Here is a 19255-nt window from a genome sequence, read left to right on the forward strand (position 1 = left end):
GGGCTAAAGCCATTGGTTCCCTCCTCTGCAAGTTTGTCTAAAAATTTGCTTTTTGTAGCTTTCAGTGGTAGCACAGAATGTATATTTGTCATTTAGCTGGTTACTCACCCTTTCCCAAGGCTTGGCATGGATTACAACATCTCCACCCACCCCAAAAATAGATGTGTGGTGCTTTTAAAGGAGTTTAATATGCCAAAAAGACAGGTCCTTCCTTGCCTCCATGAGCTTCTAACCTTATGATAGTGCTGGAGTCAGCAAAGGGAGGGGAGCAGAACAAGAGATGGATGTGAGCCACCTGGCAAGGCAAGTCTCTGTGGTGAGAGAGCAGGCAGAGATGTTCTCAGAAACTATCCCCCTCCCCCAAGAACATAAAACATACAAATAGGACCTGCAGCACAATATGGGAAGAGATGCTCACTCTCTAAGATGGGGTGGACAACTTGTGGCCCACAGAAGTTTTGGCCTACAGCCCTCATAATCCCTCAGCATTGGCTCTGTTGGCGAGGGCTGATGGGTGTTGTAGGCCAAAATATCTGGAGAGTTGCACCTGTGCTCTAAGAGCAGTGTTCCAGTTCTGGGCTCCAGCTGGCCTGGAACAGGATCTATGTAGTTTCAGGAAAGGGAGGGATGTGTCTCTCTCACTTTCTCTCCTTACCCTTCTCCCTGAGAGACACAGGTCACAGCCCTCAGGCAAACTTCAGAGACACAATTCACAGCAAAAGCTGTTGGGACATTTCCAAAATGTGGAGAGACCCATTACATTAGGCAGGCAGGAAATGAGACCTTGGTATGGTGGGAGAGACAAATGTGGGGTGGCAGAGAGAGAGAGGGGGGTTGGAGAGAGAGAGAGAAGGGGGAAAGAGAGGAAATAGAATAGATTTATTTTTAATAATGTGGATTTATTTTTGTCAGGAATGAATGTGAGCTTGTGGAGATGTCTGGCAGCTCAGATTCGGAATCAGAATGGGGACAGCAAGAACAGAGGGAGGCACCCTCCCTAGGGAGCCCAGTTATGGCAAGACTTTCTTCCCTAGACCTTGACACACAGATGGCCCAGCCTGAATGGCTCTCCCATTCCTCCACCATGAGAACTCAAGTTTCAGAGGGAGAGGAGGAGGAGGGCGAGGGGTGTGACTTGAGGGACACTAGTTTGTCACAGAGCGAAGCAAGAAAAGTTAGGGGCATGGCTCAGATGCTCTGGCAAGTTGGCCATTCATGGAAGCCAGTGTAGGAGGGAGCCACCCTAAGGGAGGGGCATCCCTGTGAAGCAAGTCTGGCCATGAAGTTCATGCCCAGAGTGCTGGCAACTTGTCTAACTTCCACTTTGTCTCCTCTATTGATATTCGTAGATGTGTGGATTAGCTGGTTCTCTGCAGTCTGAGAGTTTCCTAGATTCTGCATTTGTAAAGAAGCTAGTTATTAACTAATAAAATAGAGTTAGCCTGAAGCCTTGTTTCCTGGAGTGTGCTGATTGCAAAGGGAGAGGGCTTAGGAATGTGACAGTATGCTAATGGAAAGATGGGGGTGAGGAAAGAATGGGCGCATGACAGAGTGTGGGGTGGTTCTGTCCCCGTCCACTTCTGGCTCTGGTTCTTCCCACCATGAGCTTGCACCCCCTGAAATGTTGCCCTGGGAGGAATGCAGCCCTCAGCAGAAAAAAATCACCCCTCCCCAGCTTTAGGGGCAGTTTATTATTTTTTTTCCCTTCCCCAACTCCAGTTTCCTTCAAAAACAAAAAATACTTCAGCTAATTCCTCAACTTTCCATACACAGTGGAAGCTCATATTTCATTTCATTTATTACATTTCTATACTGCCCGGTAGCCAAAGCTCTCTGGGCAGTTTACGAAGATTAAAAACCTAAAAATGCAATGCAACATACATAGTAGAAAACCAATGCACAAAAATATGACAATTTTGAACAATCAACAATAAATCCCAGGACCCATTTAAAAACCTTAGCGTATGCTGTCAAATGCCTGGGAGTAGAGGAAAGTCTTAACCTGGCACAGAGAAGATCATAATGTTGCTGCCAGGCAGGCCTCACTGTGGAGAGTGTTCCATAATCGGGGCAAGAGGACATCACCGAGAAGGCCCTGTCTGTTCTTGCCATCCTCTGAGCCTCTCCCAGAGAAGGCACTTGAAGCAGGGCTTCACATGTTGATCATTAGGGCTGTGCACACTTTGGTCTGAATCCTGAAGCAAATCGGGGTGCTGGGCGGGGGGGGGGGGTTGTTGAGCTCTGAAATGGGTCAGAATAGCACTGAGACAGTCCAAAGAGAAACAGATTGCCCTCGAAGCACCTCGGTGCACCTCACAGATTCAGAACTATTTTGAAGCCATTCTGAAGCCCAGGCAGCCTGTCTCTAAAACGTACCAACTTGCAAAAGATCAGGGAGGGGTCGAGGAAGAGGACAGAGTGGGGAAGGGGGGAGGAGGAGAAGGGAGGGGGGAAATGGTGACCCTTGGCAAATGGCAACTCTAGTTGCCAGATTAGGGCTGAACTTAACCCAGCCATCTCCAGGCAGTGGTGGAGGAGGGGGGTGGGAATGCTGTGTATAACAGGAGATCAGTCTGCTTTAATTTCACTGTGAGAGAGAGTTGGTTAGAGAGAGAGTTGGTTAGAGAGAAAGTTGGCTAGCTAGACCTGTGTGGTGTGTGTGTTCTGCTGCAGCTTCACTTGTCGTTCTTCTTTCTTCCCACCCAGCCCTTCTCAATTCAGCTATTCCTATTAGTCTTCCCTTTCTTTATTTTCTACTAGTTTTTTTATTAAACAAAACAAAAACATTTTTAGAAGTGCTTTAATTTCCTTGACTTGTTCTTTGCCCCCCTTCTCAATTCCTGTATCCCTTTCCTTCCCATTTCAACCCTTATCTTTCATACACCCCCCAAACAAACAAACAAACAAACAGACAGACAAACAGACAAACAAAAACCTAACCTTCTGTTAGGCTTTATAGTGTACTCCCTTTCTGCACCCCCCTTAGCTTGTAGGTAGTTTTTCTTTCTGTATCTCCTTTTCTTTTGTTCTTGTGTATGTGTGTGCATGTGTGCGTGCAAAGCACTACACACAAGTCCATAAACATTTATTATACATTATACAATATGTAATATATAGCGGTTGCAGCACTGCACACACAATTTGTTTGTTTACTGTGGTGTAAAGCAACCCCATATGAAGTATCTAAGGGGTCTTGGCAGGGACAGAGGTGGGCAAGTGCTTATGGGACCAGCAGCAACAGTAGCCAGGCTGGCTTGCCCCAAGTCTGGATAGTGCATCCTGGTCTAGGGCAGACCTGTTTTCGCAGGTAATGTGTATTCCATTCAGCCAAAGAGAGCCTGGGGTCATCCAGTGTGAAGATGAATAGGAAAGTACTGGGGGGGAGGGGTTATTTTGCACTTCAAAAAAAAACCCATACCAGAGATTAGGGATAGTGACCTCCTCCTAGGGATGTCAGAGAATTCCGCCACGGATCTCGGTGAGGCCGAATGTCAGCGCATTCGGCCCCCCGAACTCCGTGGTGGAACGGCCTGCCCTCCCGCCCCCCCTGCGGATCCCCCCCAGGACGAGACTTACCTGGGGCGGATGTTCCGGGTGGCGGTGGCTGCGGCTTTGGCGGCTGCGGCAGCTGGTCTTCCGACCGGCTGCTGCCGCCGCCATTTCCGGGCTTGTAAAAACAACAAAAAAAGACGTGATAGGCTACATAAAGATTTATGTAGCCTATCATGGCTAGGTTTTAAAAAAAACAAAACACGACGTGATAGGCTACGTAAATCTTTACGTAGCCTATCATGGCTGGGTGGGTTTTAAAAAAAACAACACCCGTGTACACAAATGGCGGCTGCTACAGCTGCCATTTGCGTTCCTTATTTTTGCCGTCTTAATCTACATAAATATTTACGTAGGCTAAAACGGTGAATCAAAAAGGGACACAAATAGCGCCCGCTACGCTATTTGTGTTCCCCTTTATTTTCGCCATCATAGTCTACATAAATATTTACTTAGATTAAGACGGCAAAAATAAGGAACGCAAATGGCGGCGGCCGTAGCCGCCACCATTTGCATACGCGGTTGTTGTTGTTTTTTACCCAGAGCCCTCCGCAGCCGGAAATCCGGCTGCAGACAGTTCTGGCCTGGCTGGGCCTGGCTGGCTGCTCCGCGGAGCTGCCGCGGACACAGCCGGCCGCAGAGGATTCCGGGAGGGAGGAACGGAGCACCTCCCTGCCGGCGAGGATTCTGGGGGGAGGGACGGAACGCCTCCCCCCCCACCATCAACATAATCCGCGAAAGGTAAGTGACTTTCGTACATCCCTACCTCCTCCTAATCGTCTCTTAAATACCTAACTTCTCTGATTATCCCTGGAGGGTGCAATCCTATGGCCACTAGTCAGCAGCTAGATGGCCACAGGATACCACTCCGAGGTAGGTTCCTGGACAACCAACCTCCCCTGCCTTCCACACTGCCTCACAGGCAGTGCAGAACGGCCCCACGCCCTGCACTCAGAAGAGGAGCATGGAGCAGCCAAAACTGGGGGCGTTCCGGGGCGGGGAAGCTGGAAACGCTGGTATGACACATCCTACATGTCATCTACCAGCCTCCTCGCTCACTCCGCCTTCCCACAGCTAGACAGTCCATATCGGCTGTCTAGTGGCAAATGCAGGGCAGGAGAAACATGGAGGGAATGATCCCCTCCGTGCTTCTCCTGCCCTGCATTGGATAGGCGGTCGCCTCTGAGTTTGGAGGTGGCTGCCTATCCCCATAGGATTGCACCCTTAGTTTATTACCTTTGGTTTGACTTTCTGAGAACAGAACATTTTACCTGCGTGTAGCACAAAAATGACTGTGCCAAACTCTCTGACCTTTGGCAGGTTCAGTAACCTGCATTGGGGCTGCCAGGTGCCCAGATTTCATGCACTTCTGTGGAAACAGTGGGAAGTTATAGCTCTTTGCTTCAAGTGTTTTTGTAGAAAAAAGCAATATTTTCCTGCACCTAGCACAAAGACTAATGGGCCACACTGTCTGAAAATTGGCAGGTGGAATCACCTCCATGGGGGCTGCCAGGTCCCCAAACATCATGCATTTATCATGAAAACCGAAAATGTTATGGCCATTTCTGTTTTCCAATGCAAGTCAATGGGAAAACGTAAAATCCAAATAATTTTGATATCCTAATCTCGCTTTGGATACAAATCTGAAGTGAATCGGATTGGGTCTGAATCAGTCCGAAGTGAAGCAGTGCCAATTCAGAAGGTGTGAATCAGCATCCAAAGTGAATCGGGGGGTCTGTGTACATCCCTATTGATCATGGTGTCCGGGTAGGTTCATACTGGAAGAGTCGCTTTGTCATTGTCAGATATTGCTGTCCCAAGCTGTTTAAGGCTTTATAGGTCAGGTATTTTATGAAGTTTATTTTTTAATTGATAGACTTACAATGCAATTCTAGGCATGTCTACTCAGAATTAAATCCCACTGCATTCAATGATGCTTACTCCCAGGTAAGTAGGTACAGAAGTGCACTGTTATATACTTTGAGATTCCCCTGAGTATCTAGAAACCACTGCCACCCTATTTTTGAGTAGTCCTGATTTGTTCCTAAAATGATACGCACTTGACAACCCAAGTTTGCTATTTGAGAGAATGATATGCCTTGTAAGCGTAAATTACGTGAATCAATAGGGAGTGACTTGACAAACTACCACTTAAGTAATTTCTATTTTTAAAATGAGGGAAAGGATTACCTTGGGCAATAACATTTGGTTTCAATTGACAGGGTCAGGGATTTTATTTTATTTTATTGTTTTTGTAAGATATGTTTTTATTTTGCTAAGTAGTCACAGGTGACCACAAATCCATTGAATAGTTACTTGTCTTGCTCTTCAGATTATGTCTCTCTGCCAACTGCTCTTTTGTTACAGCTGTAATATTGGTTTCTGGCATTTATGGTCCCTAGGTTATTATTTTTCTTGTTTTGTTCATTGTTTTGGATTTTGTATCGAAGAATAAAAAGAGGTTTCTCTGCCCCCAAACGTCATGATTTTAAATATGTTAGGGTGCGATCCTACGCATGTTTAGACAGAAAAAAAAATCCTACAACTCCCAGCATTCCCCAGCCAGCCAGCCATGCTGGCTGGGGAACACTGGGAATTGTAGGATTTTTAATGCATTTCTTAGGGCACAATCCTATGGCCCCTAGTCAGCAGCTAGATGGCCATAGGATAGGTCGGTTCCCTGAGAACTGACCTCCACCCGCTCCCATGCTGCCTTGTAGGCAGCACGGATCAGCCCTAAGCTCTGTGCTTGTAAGAGGAGCACGGAGCAGTGAAAACAGGGTGTTCCTGGAGCTGGGCTGGGTCGGGGAGGGCAGACGTGCCTTCCTGATGCTTCCTATGTATTGTCCGGTGTCCCCCCACCCCCGATCCAAGTTCCCATGGCTAGACAGCTGAAATCAGCTGTCTAGCTGCGAATGCAGGGCAGCGGAAGCCCGGAGGGGAAGATCCCCTCCACACTGCTTCTGCCCTGCATTGGATAGGCCGTCGCCTCTGAGTTCAGAGGTGGCCGCCTATCCCAATAGGATTGGGCCCTTAATGCATTTATTAAGGCCTGTCATTGTCAAATCGCTTCTAAGAGTGGCTTTGCTTGTGGTTGCTGGGGAAGGTGATTAAAAAGAGTTCACTCAAAACAATAGGTAGTGGTAAATGTGGTGAAGATGACAGATTTATCCACTGATTTTCTCATCCTCCCTCACCTCTCTGTTTTGTGTGCAGGAACCACATAGTCCCAGCCCTAAAAGATCTACACGTTGGCTGGGTTCACACAACACACTACCCCACACTCAATACTTGTGTTGTTGTTGAACAGTGGGTTGTTTGTTGAACTGTAGGTTAGTGTGTTGCCTGAACCCAGGACATTTTCCACAGGGTGGTGGGTTAACCATGCAGTGCGGCTTGTTTTTCTTGAACAAGCCACCTTGAGAACCCATGGTTTGTTCTTGGGCTGTTCAGAATGGTTAACAAGCCACCCTGCAGAAAATGTCCTGCATTCAGACAATATGCTAACCCACGGTTCAACAAACAACCCACAGTTCAACAACAACTCATACTGAACCACTGAGTGTGGGGCAGCGTGTTGTGTGAACAGCCCCCCAAACTATCCGTCCATCTGCAGGTTGAATTCAAAGTGCCGATTTTGACCTTTCAAGCCATATATTCTCATAGTTCCCTTCAAAATAATAATAATAATAATAATAATAATAATAATAATAATAATAATAATAATAATAATTCTATCCTGCCTTTTCCCCAGTACTGGGACTCAAGGCAGCTTTACAACATTAAAAGCCTTGTACAGTTAGAACATATAAATAGATATATACAAAAGTTAAAAATATAATTAAATCATTAATAATATTAAAATTGTATAAAATATCAGAATTTAAAAAGACAACAGTATAAACAATAGCACCAATCCATCATATTCTCACAGGTCCAGACTATCTATCTCCAAAGGCCTGCTAGAACAAAAATGGTTTTACCTGCCTGCGGAAACATACCAAGGACGGTGCCACTCTCACCTCCCTGGGAGCAGAATTCCAGAGCCTTGGGGCAGCCACCAAGAAGGCCATCTACCTAGGGATGTCAGAGAATTCCGCCACTGATCTGGCTACAGCGGCTGCCATTTGCATTCCCTTTTTTTTTTGCCGTGATAGGTTACTTAAATATTTACATAGCCTATTATGGCAAAAAAAAAAAAAAATGGAACGCAAATGGCGGCCACTACGCCATTTGCGTTTTGTTGTTGTTGTTGCCGTAATAGCTTACGTAAATATTTACGTACGCTATCACAGCAAAAAAAAATGGCCGTAGCCGCCGCCATTTGCCTTCCCTTTTTTTTGCCGTGATAGGCTACGTAAATACTTACGCAGCCTATCATGGCTTCCGCAGGGATGCAAATGGCGTCCCTGCGTTAGCCGTGATAGGCTATGTAAGTATTTACATAGCCTATCACGGCTATATGGAAGAAGCAACTGGCGGCTGCAGACGCGGCCGCCATTCGCAATGCAGCGCGGACGGCAGCAGGTAGGTGTTCCGTTCCAGGCCCATTTTGTGGGGGGCACGGGGCTTCGTTCCGCCACAGATTTCGGGGGGCTGAATGCAGTGGCATTTGGCCTCACCGAGATCCATGGCAGAATTCTCTGACATCCCTAGGCAGCAGCTCTTTGAACCAGCTGAAGTTTCTGAGCACTCTTCAAAGGCAGCCCCATGTAGGGCACATTACAGTAATCCAAATGGGATGTAACTAAGTCATGTGTCACTGTGGCCAAGTCAGACATCTCAAGAAATGGGCGCAGCTGGAGCACTAGCTTTAACTGTACAAATGCACTCCTGGCCACCGTTGAAACCTGGGTATCCAGGCTCAGGGCTGAATCCAGAAGTACACCCAAGCTGCAAACCTGTGTCTTCAGGGGAAGTGTAACCCCATCCAGCACAAGCTAAATCCCTATTACCTGATCTACCTTTTGACTGACCAGGGACACCTCTGTCTTGTCTGGATTAAGCTTAAATTTGTTTGCCCTCATCCAGCCCATTACTGCCGACAGACACCGGTTTAGCACCAGATGGAAAGGAAAAGTAGAGTTGGGTGTCATCAGCATACTAGTGACACCGAACCCCCAAACTCCAGACAACCTCCCCCAGTGCTTTCATATATATGTTAAATAGCATGGGGAACAAAACAGAACCCTGGGGAACTCCACAGGCCAATGGCCAAGGAGACGAACAGAAGTCCCCCAGCACCGCCTTCTGGGTCTGCCCCCTCCAAGAAGGAATGGACCACTGTAAAACAGTGCCTCCAAGTCCCATCCCAGCAAGACGGCCCAGAAGGATACCATGGTCAATGGTATCGAAAGCTGCTGAGAGGTCCAGCAGAACCAACAGGGACACACTCCCCTGTCTAGTTCCCAGTGTAGGTCATCCACCAAGGCGACCAAAGCAGTTTCTGTCCCATAACCAGATCTGAAGCCAGATTGAAATGGGTCTAGATAATCTGGCTCATCCAGGAATCCCTGGAGTTGGGAGGCCACCACGCGCTCCAATATCTTGCTCAGAAATGGAATATTGGAGACTTCCTCAAACTGTACAAATTGAAAAGTATCCAACAACACTGGACAAGCAGGGCCAGATCAGATCTGAGCGATTATGTCTGCAAAGTGCTGAGCAAATTGTTCACAGCAGCTGTTGAGAGGTTTAAATTCTCCTTCTGTGGGCTAGTGAATAAAAGACCCCTGACCACTCGAAACAGCTCTGCTGGATGGCTCTTCGCAGATGCAATAGTGGCAGAAAAAAATACTTCCTTTGCTGCCCGAATTGCCACAGAGTAGGCCTTCAAACAGCCTCTAGCCCGTGTTCAATCGGATTCACTCTGAGTTTTCTGCCAAGGTCATTCTATCAATGATGGAATGAAAGACACCTGACAATCTGTGAAACACAGACAGAATGAATTTAACAAAATCTGTACATCCCTTGTCACTTGTGACTCCCAGCATTTTTTTGCTAACCTATGGCTGCCACCGCCACCTCGGCAGCAATTGTTTTTTTTAAGGCGGTGCATACACCTTGTTTTCAAGCAGAATTGCTGCTTCCCCACCCCTCTCCACCCTCCTGTCAAATTTGACATTGTAGCAGTGGGGGGTAGGGGTTTGGACCCCAGTGTGGGGGAGGACATCCCCAGAAGTTGCCCACCTTTGCACTGTTATATGCATTTTTGTGCAAATTTTCCTTTATTATATGAATTTTTGCAGTTGAGGCTGGTGGCTCCAATTTTGCTGGGGCTGAGAATCCCTTCTGGGTTTCAGGCAGAACCAGCCAGAACTCTAAAGGAACTATCCAAAGTATTGAATCTATTTTGGGGCTAGGGTTCAGCACCTTGGATAGCTTCTTTAGAGTTCTGGCTGGTTCTGATTGAAACCCAGAAGGGAAGCACAACCCCACTGAAATTGGAACCCTCCAGCCTCCACTCCATTTCTGTTCATATGTTTGATTTGCAAACCACACTGCAAAATTTGGGGAACCGTGAAAAGCCCTTCAGCATCTCTGTATTCCGGTTCATGCAGTGTGGGCTCCAGGTTTTTGAGGGCCCTTGGGCAAGACACCGTCCATGAGCCCCCTCCCTCCTCCATGGGTCTATCTTCTCTCCCCCGTTGTCACCAACTGCTCTTGCCCCTCTTCCTCTCTCTCTCTCTCTGCTTGACAGGCAGAGAGCCAGTGAGCACGCAGGCCACGGCATCCCCTACTCCTCCTTCTCACCACCACTGTTGTCTGCGAGGAAGAGCCAGGTAAAGAAGCAGGTTGCAATGGTGAAAAGGAGAAGCAAATCCAGTAGGCTCTTGTCAGTGGGCCCCTGCTGGGGTGTGGGCCCTTGGCAGGTGCCCGATTATTCCTACACTTGACCCCGGCCCTGGGTTTGTGCTCAGGCCATGGAGGCTGGTGGCTCCAATTTCAGAGGGGAGGCGATTCCATTATGGGTTTTACTTAGAACCAGCCACAGCTCTCAATGTGCTGAACCATTTTTGGGTTCTAACTAAAACCCAGAATGGAATCACTACCCCTCCCAAACTGGAGCCTTCAGCCTCCACTGGGTTCAGGAATTATCAAATTGAAAAAATTGCATTAAACTTCAAACCCATCAAATTTCTCACCCATCTCTAATAATAACTAGGTAGACTGGGGTTGGATGAGCCTCCCATCCTGGCATTAAAGGCAGTTGAAACTTCTGAGTAGGTATGCATAGGATTGCACTGTCTATCTAAAAAAAGAAAAACCCAAGTTAGAACTCTCCCAACTGTGAAATTGCAAATTTGGTCCTTCTTAGATGAATGCTGCAAAGATCACACACACCTACACACATGAAATAGCTGGTGCAACTGAGCCACAACAGAAACATTTGCCAATGTTTTCCACCCATGGAAACATTAACTTTGCCCCCCCCCCCCATCTCAGCTGGAATGAAAAGGCCCTATACTGCTCCCTAAAGATTCTCAAGCTGGCAAGCTGGCAGATCTCCAGCAGAAGGAAACCCCATCACCAAGGGCCAGACTGGACATGACATGGGAGATCTCTGATTGGATCTCCCAACATCTTATCTGGGACTAAAAGCAACCACGAGAGTCAGTCTGAATTCCTGAGTCAGTCTGATCTGGCAACAGTTATCCACGCCTTGGTTCCATCACAGTTAGACGATTGCAATGCACTCTACGTAGGGCTGCCCTTGAAGAGCATCTGGAAGTTTCAGAAGGCTGCTAACTGGAGCACTACACTGAGACCATATCACCCCAATACTGAAAGCTCAGAAGAATCTGGTGGCTCTGATTTCAGTGGGGCTGTGCTTCCATTCTGGGTTTTATGCAGAACCAGACAGAACTCTAAAGGAGCTTTCCAAGGTGTTGAACCCTGTCCACAAAACAGGCTCAGCACATTGGATAGCTCCTTTAGAGTTCTGGCTGGTTTCGACTGAAACCCAGGATGGAACCATAGCCCCACTGAAATTGGAGCCACCAGCCTCCACATTGTTTTCCAAGCTCAGTTCAAGGGGTTGGTTTTAATATTTAACTGTCTGAAAGGCTTAGGGTCGGGCTATCTGAAGGACTGCCTCTCTCACTATGAACCTGCTTGGTTACTAATATCAGAAAGAGAAGCCCTTCTGAAGACACTCTTGCTTATGGAGGCCCACTTATTTGGCATGAAGGAAAGGGCTTTCTCCTGTCTGGATCCTAAACTCCGGCAATCTTTGGAGCTGCATCTCATCCCCACTCTCTCTGCATTCAGGGAGGGGGTCAAGACCCATATTTTAAATTTGTCTTTTTAAATTGTTGTTACTGTTTTTAACATTTTTAAGTTTTGATTATGCCTTTTTTAAAAAAAAAAAATAGTTTTTTGAATTCCTGCTTTCTAAACCACCTTGATTTTAAATCGGGGCCTTTTTTTTTTGCAGAAAGGTGGTATAGAAATGTTTTGAATGAATGAATTAATTAATTAATTAATGTGGATTTGGAAGGAGTGGAGGCAATTTGAATTAAGAAGGTGTGTGGGGGGTTGATCTTTCCATGCTTACCGCCCTGGTTTAAATTGCCGTCCCTGGGGTGGGCAAACAAGTGATGTTCATGATTGCCCAGATTCTCCAAGCATCCACCTGATACTCACCTCTCCTTCAGTTTCTGCGAGGGCTTGCAATCACTGTTCAGTTTGCATGAACAGGAAAATTGTGCATATTGAATGTGATCAAACAGGAACATTTGCAAAAATTTGAGTATTTTTCAGAGTTATGCAACTTTCCCCTACAGACGAAAGCATGAAATCTCTCTCTCTCTCTCTCTCTCTTTTAAGTGCAATTTTTAATGACATTTTCTTTAAAATTTGCACAGTTTTTGAAACATGAGTGTACGTTCAAGAATGTGTGAGCACTTTCAGAGAACACGTTCTCCTGCTCAAGCTTGCATTGAGGTTTGCAAACAGGGCATGCTCAACTGTTTTGCAAGCACAAATGAAATTCTCATACATCCCTATAGACAGGTACAGCATGGGTAATATCTCTCTCCCCTCTCCAGATAATAGCAGTGCTGGAAGTGAAGATTTCCTGCCACCAACACCATGGCCCTGATCCAAATTGCTCCCATTTATCTCCCCTGCCCCCCTACCCTATTCTGACTGTTACAGGAAGCTCTTTTGCGAGTAGCTGATAGGAAGCCTTAAAAAAAAATGCCAGGGGAATCTTCCATTTCTCATCTCTTCTGTCCCTGAGAATATCCCTGCATGCCTTTGTCACATGGAATTAGTCATATGCCAGATCAGAAGTTCCAGTGTTTGCATCTTAGATATCACAAAACCTAATGGCATCTATAGGAGGCTACATGCTGGAAGGAAATGTACCTCTGTGGTGGCATGAGTGCTTTATGTTCATATGTTTCTGCCCTTGTCCGTTACAGGATCTCTAGCTGCAGAGAGTTCAAGACTGCACATGACAGAAACATCATTGCCCAGGTACATACACGTTTTGTTTGTTGCACTGTCGGTTCTAGTCTAGTCTAGTTGGTGGATTTAGGAAAGTTTAGACTCTGGATTTGATGCTTCCACCGTTAGGGTCTCTAAGATGGAGCACCTATCTTGGCACCCACCAGGCTCCTTGCCCCTTCTGATTTTTATTTTATTTCTTAAGATTTTTTAAAGTTTAAAATGGTTTTTAATGAGGAGGCTAGTAGGCTGCAAAGCAAAGGGCTGCCCTTCAACGTCATCTTTATTTGGGTTCATAAGAGTGGTTTTGTGTGTCAGAGGTCAGATCCATCCCACCTCTACCTTGTCCTTGGGTACTTGGGCAAATTACTTTTCTTTTAGCCTCACCAGTTTGCCTCCTGGGAAATTCATGCCTTGTGATCAAGCATGCCCAGCATGGCAGCCATTTTATACATGGGCAAGCCTCCCATGGCAGCCATTTTGTGAAAGCACCCATGACACTCTTTCCAAATTCCAAATGTGCCCACCAACCCAAAAATATTGGGGCCTGTCTCTCTTCTTTATGGTAACTTGTATTACTTCACTTACTTCAAAAATGTGGCAAGCCAGCCCTGCTGTGTTTGGGCTTCATCCCAGTGATTCTGTTGAGTGGGGCCCTGTACTTCTGCCCTAAAGTCCTGCCCTTAAGGCGCCTTTGTCTGGTCTAGTAATTATGTGGGGGTTTTAAACCTGCAAAAACCTGCAAATAGGAGGTGTCAGCTGTACAAGTCAGTAAACTGAGGCAGGCCACTCCAGGCAATAGATTCTGACCACAATTAAAAGCAGCAAAATATCAGCTGTTCCATTAAATATTATTTTGAGATTGAGCAGGGAAGGCGTCATTTGGATTTCACCAGAAATAATAATGCCTCTTTCATGCCACCTTCAACTTTCAGTGGGGAGGGGGAAAGAGGCATAGATTAGATTTAGGATTTCCCTAAAAGGCAGTTTATAAATCATATAATCCCTGTTGTTGTTCAGTCGTTCAGTCGTGTCCGACTCTTCGTGACCCCATGGACCATAGCACGCCAGGCCTTCCTGTCCTGCGCTCTCTCCCGGAGCGTGCTCAAGTTCATATTCATTGCATCCGTGATGCTATCTAGCCATCTCATCCTCTGCCGTCCCCTTCTCCTTTTGCCTTCAGTCTTTCCCAGCATCAGGGTCTTTTCCAGGGAGTTTTCTCTTCGCATTAGGTGGCCAAAATATTGGAGCATCAGCTTCATTATCTGTCCTTCCAATGAGCACTCAGGGTTGATTTCCTTTAGGATGGACTGATTGGACCTCCTTGCAGTCCAGGGGACTCGTAAGAGTCTTCTCCAGCACCACAGTTCGAAAGCATCAATTCTTCGGCGCTCAGCCTTCCTTATAGTCCAGCTCTCACAGCCATACATTACTACTGGGAAAACCATAGCTTTGATTAGACGGACCTTTGTCGGCAAGGTGATGTCTCTGCTTCTTACTATGCTGTCTAGGTTGGCCATAGCTTTCCTCCCAAGGAGCAAGCGTCTTTTAATTTCATGGCTACAGTCACCGTCTGCGGTGATCTTGGAGCCCAAGAAAGTAAAATCTGTCACTGCTTCCATTTCTTCGCCTTCTATATGCCAGGAAGTGATGGGGCCAGATGCCATGATCTTCGTTTTTTTAATGTTGAGTTTCAAACCAGCTTTTGCACTCTCCTCTTTCACCCTCAACAAGAGGCTCTTGAGATCCTCTTCGCTTTCTGCCATTAGGGTGGTATCGTCTGCATATCGGAGGTTGTTGATAATTCTCCCAGCAATCTTAATTCCGACCTCTGATTCATCCAACCCGGCATTTCTCATGATGTACTCTGCATATAAGTTAAATAAGCAGGGTGACAATATGCAGCCTTGTCGTACTCCTTTCCCAATTTTGAACCACTCGGTTGTTCCATGTCTGGTTCTTACTGTTGCTTCTTGACCCTCGTACAGGTTTCTCAGGAGACAGGTAAGGTGGTCTGGTACTCCCATCACTTTAAGAATTTGCCACAGTTTGTTGTGATCCACACAATCAAAGGCTTGAGTGTAGTCAATGAAGCAGAAATAGACGTTCTTCTGGAATTCTCTTGCTTTCTCCATGATGCAGCGAATGTTGGCGATTTGATCTCTAGTTCCTCTGCCTCTTCTAAACCCAGCTTGTACTTCCAGTAGTTCTCGGTTCGCATACTGCTGAAGCCTATCTTGTAGGATTTTGAGCATCACCTTGCTGGCATGTGAAATGAGCGCAATTGTGCGGTAGTTTGAACACTCTTTGGCATTGCCCTTCTTTGGAATTGGAATGTAAACTGACCTTTTCCAGTCTTGTGGCCACTGTTGAGTGTTCCAGATTTGTTGGCATATTGAATGCAGCACTTTAACAGCATCATCTTTTAGGATTTTAAATAGCTCGGCTGGAATACTGTCATCTCCGCTAGCTTTGTTGTTACTAATGCTTCCTAAGGCCCACTTGACTTCACTCTCTAGGATGTCTGGCTCAAGTTCAGTGACCGCACTATCATGGCTATCAGGGACATTCAGATCTTTCCTGTATAGTTCTTCTGTGTATTCTTGCCACCTCTTCTTAATCTCATCTGCTTCTGTTAGGTCCCTGCCTTCTTTGTCCTTTATCATGCCCGTCTTTGCACAAAACGTTCCCTTGAGATCTCCAATTTTCTTGAAGAGATCTCTAGTCTTTCCCATTCTGTTGTTTTCCTCGATTTCTTTGCATTGTTCATTTAAGAAGGCCTTCTTGTCTCTCCTTGCTATTCTCTGGAACTCTGCATTCAGTTGGGTATATCTTCCCCTTTCTCCCTTGCTTTTCGCTTCCCTTCTTTCCTCAGCTACTTGTAAAGCCTCATCAGACAGCCACTTGGCTTTCTTGCATTTCTTTTTCTTTGGGATGGATTGAGTTGCTGCCTCCTGAACAATGTTACGGACCTCCGTCCATAGTTCCTCAGGCACTCTGTCTATCAGGTCTAATCCCTGAAATCTATTCCTCACCTCCACTGTATATTCATCAGGGATATGATTTAGGTCATACCTGAACGGTTTAGTGGTTTTCCCGACGTTCTTCAATTTCAGCCGAAATTTTGCAAGAAGCAGCTCATGATCTGAGCCACAGTCAGCTCCAGGTCTTGTTTTTACTGACTGTATGGAGCTTCTCCATCTTTGGCTGCAAAGGACATAATCAATCTGATTTCGATATTGACCATCTGGTGACGTCCATATGTAGAGTCGCCTCTTGTGCTGTTGGAAAAGAGTGTTTGCTATGATCAGCATGTTCTCTTGGCAAAACTCAATTAGCTTTTGTCCTGCTTCATTTTGTACACCAAGGCCATGCCTGCCTGTTATCCCGGTGATTTCTTGACTTCCTACTTTAGCATTCCAATCCCCTATGATGAAGAGAACATCTTTTTTTGGTGTTAGTTCTAGAAGGTGTTGTAGGTCTTCATAGAACCGATCAACCTCAGCTTCTTCGGCCTCAGTGGTTGGGGCATAGACTTGAATTACTGTGATGTTGAATGGTTTGCCTTGGATTCCTACTGAGATCATTCTATCATTTTTAAGATTGTATCCCAGTACTGCTTTTCCCACCCTTTTGTTGACTATGAGTGCTACTCCATTTCTTCTAAGGGATTCTTGCCCACAATAGTAGATATGATGGTCACCTGAATTAAATTCGCCCATGCCTGTCCATTTTAGTTCACTGATTCCCAAGATGTCGATGTTCAATCTTGCCATCTCATGTTTGACCACCTCCAGCTTACCTTGATTCATTGATCTGACATTCCAGGTTCCTAAACAATATTGTTCTTTACAGCATCGGATTTTCTTTTCACCACCAGACACATCCACAGCTGAGTGTCCTTTCGGGTTTGGCCCAGCCGCTTCACTCTTTCTGGCACTACTTGGAAATTCCCTCTGCTCTTCCCCAGTAGTATATTGGACACCTTCTGACCTGAGGGGCTCATCTTCTGGCGTCATCTCTTTTAGCCTTGTGATACGTTCCATGGGGTTTTCTTGGCAAGAATACTGGAATGGGTTGCCATTTCCTTCTCCAGTGGACCACATTTTGTCAGAACTCTCTGCCATGACCTGTCCGTCTTGGGTGGCCCTGCACGGCATAGCTTATGGCTTCACTGAGTTACGCAAGCCCCTTCACCACAACAAGGCAGTGATCCATGGATTATTTTATATGAAAAGTGGATAATAAATTTCATAAATAATATAAATAAATAGCCTCAGTTTGGGACCTTGGGGAACCCCTTCCAGGCAAACAATGCACACCGTGTTAATTTGACAGATAGGTATCAGAACTATTCTCTTTTCTGTTGTCAGAATTGCTGGCTGGGATTTCTCCTACAGCACAATTTTGGCAATCAAACTATGGCAGGAAGCAGGAACTAGTAAAACGTTGCTCCAAAAGCCAGGTTCAATTATCAGTCCCATGACAAGTTTTGATCCAAAGTAGATTCATCAACTAAAGATTTAACTGGATGGCTGAGCCAATTTTAAATTGGCAGGATGCAAGTTAAGGGTGCACTTATTTGTCCCTTGAGACTCTTTGGTGCCAGTGTGTTACTGTAATAAGGTTTGCCAAAGAGCGGTAGCTTTTGCTTATTCAAGTGTAAGCAATATTTAACATCTAAAATCTCAAACAGGCACCTATATTAAAGTTGTAGTAACATGCACATTTCATCATAGAATCATAGGGTTGGAGGGGACCTCAAAGATAATCTAGTCCAATCCCCTGTCAAAGCAGGAAAACCACTATTACAGCATCTTTGGTAAGTGGTCATATTCTAAACTCTGCTTAAAAACGTTTAACCAACGAGAGCCCTCCACTTTCTGAGGCAGTCTGTTCCCATGTCAAACAGCTCGTACCATCAGAACGTTATCCTTATGTTTAGTCAAAATCCCCTCTCTTGTATTTTGAGCCCATTTTGGTTCAAGCCCTAACCTCTGGAGCAACAAAGAACAAATTTTCTCAGTCACCTTTTCCTAAACATAAGTTTATCCAGCTAATCAATTATTTACAAAACAGGAAATTCATCCATTAATCAGACGACAACCTTACTTTCAATATTTGCTAGGAAGCTATTCGTATTAATATTAGCTACTTCCTGATTTTAACTGCTTTGCAGGCACATGAATCTTTTGGCCAAAGAGACATTGCTTAGCTGAAACGCATTCAAAAACCCCTCTTTCCCACAGTCTTTGGCCAGATGGAAAGGTTCACTTGAAAGTCAATGGAAAAAAAAATCGTTCTAGATGGACGTTCTGCAAGGTGGTTCAAAAGCCTTACCTCACTGGAATGTTCAAGCATCGGCAAAAGTGAGTCCTGGTGGGTGATCACGGCCTTCTGGTAGCAAAGTAGTCCCTTGCTGCTCCCACGTGTGATTGAAACAGAAAAAGAAAGCTAGCAGAAGGGAACCTGTTATCTCTGTACAGTCAGGTTCACTTCAGGAAGTAAAACAAAGAAAAGATGTCTTGTATGTGTCTGGTAGTTTTACCACAGAACGCTTGTTTACACACATCTGTCTGACTCATGACGTGGGTTCTATGTCAGGTGGAAATAAAATCTGGCAAGAGTCACGCACATGTGTACGGGCTAGATGGCCTCCAAAGCCCCTTCCAACGTGATTATTCTAGTGCTAGATCAAGTGAAGTGGCCAAGCAAGGGCCAACCTAGACAGGACATTATTTGTGCGTAAGCAATTAACACGCACATCAATAATAATAATAATAATAATAATAATAATGATAATAATGATAATAATGGTGCAATCCTATCTGGATGCCCATTAGCCTCTGAACTGGAAGCTGATGGGCATCCTATGCAGAGTGGGAGGAGCGCGGAGGTGATCTTTGCCTCCGCGCTTTTGCCACTCTGCATTTTTGCTAGACAGGCCTTTCTGCCCATCTAGCTTGGGCTCTGCGGAGGGTGAGGGAAGGAGGGTGGTGATAGCTCATATCCCTGCTTCCCCAATCCTCTCCCCTCCCTGCCCACAGAACTGCCCCCTTTTCCTCCTCTCCAAGGTATCTTTTGTGAGCTCAGAGAGGCAGCAGATGTGGTTCTCTCTGCACCAGCTGCGAGGGGGAGGGGAGCTCAGACTCCTGGGTCCAAGGTCAGAGCGCTGTCTTTGGCCTCAGATTGGGGGATCTGAACTAACCTATGCCCCCCTCCCCATGCTGTCTAGGGGCCATGGGATTGATCT

At 45.9% G+C, this 19255-nt stretch overlaps 1 protein-coding gene across 2 annotated transcripts in view; it reads right to left on the bottom strand.

Annotated features, from left to right (window-relative positions):
• P2RY10 (P2Y receptor family member 10) overlaps window positions 1-18492 on the bottom strand; it is a 32434-nt gene extending 13942 nt beyond the window's left edge. For both annotated transcript variants that reach the window (XM_084814066.1, XM_084814065.1), the window contains exon 1: window positions 18343-18492. Coding sequence is in view for 1 of the 2 variants with exons in the window: in XM_084814065.1 (XP_084670191.1) it covers window positions 18343-18363 (21 nt within the window). In the remaining variant the exon portion in view is untranslated. The remainder of the gene's footprint in view (window positions 1-18342) is intronic.
• Between the last annotated feature and the right edge of the window lie 763 nt (window positions 18493-19255).

The sequence above is a fragment of the Heloderma suspectum genome, chromosome 9, assembly GCF_057233095.1.
Source record: "Heloderma suspectum isolate Gila_16-S chromosome 9, 16-S_ref, whole genome shotgun sequence".
NCBI classification, from domain to species: Eukaryota; Metazoa; Chordata; class Lepidosauria; order Squamata; family Helodermatidae; genus Heloderma; species Heloderma suspectum.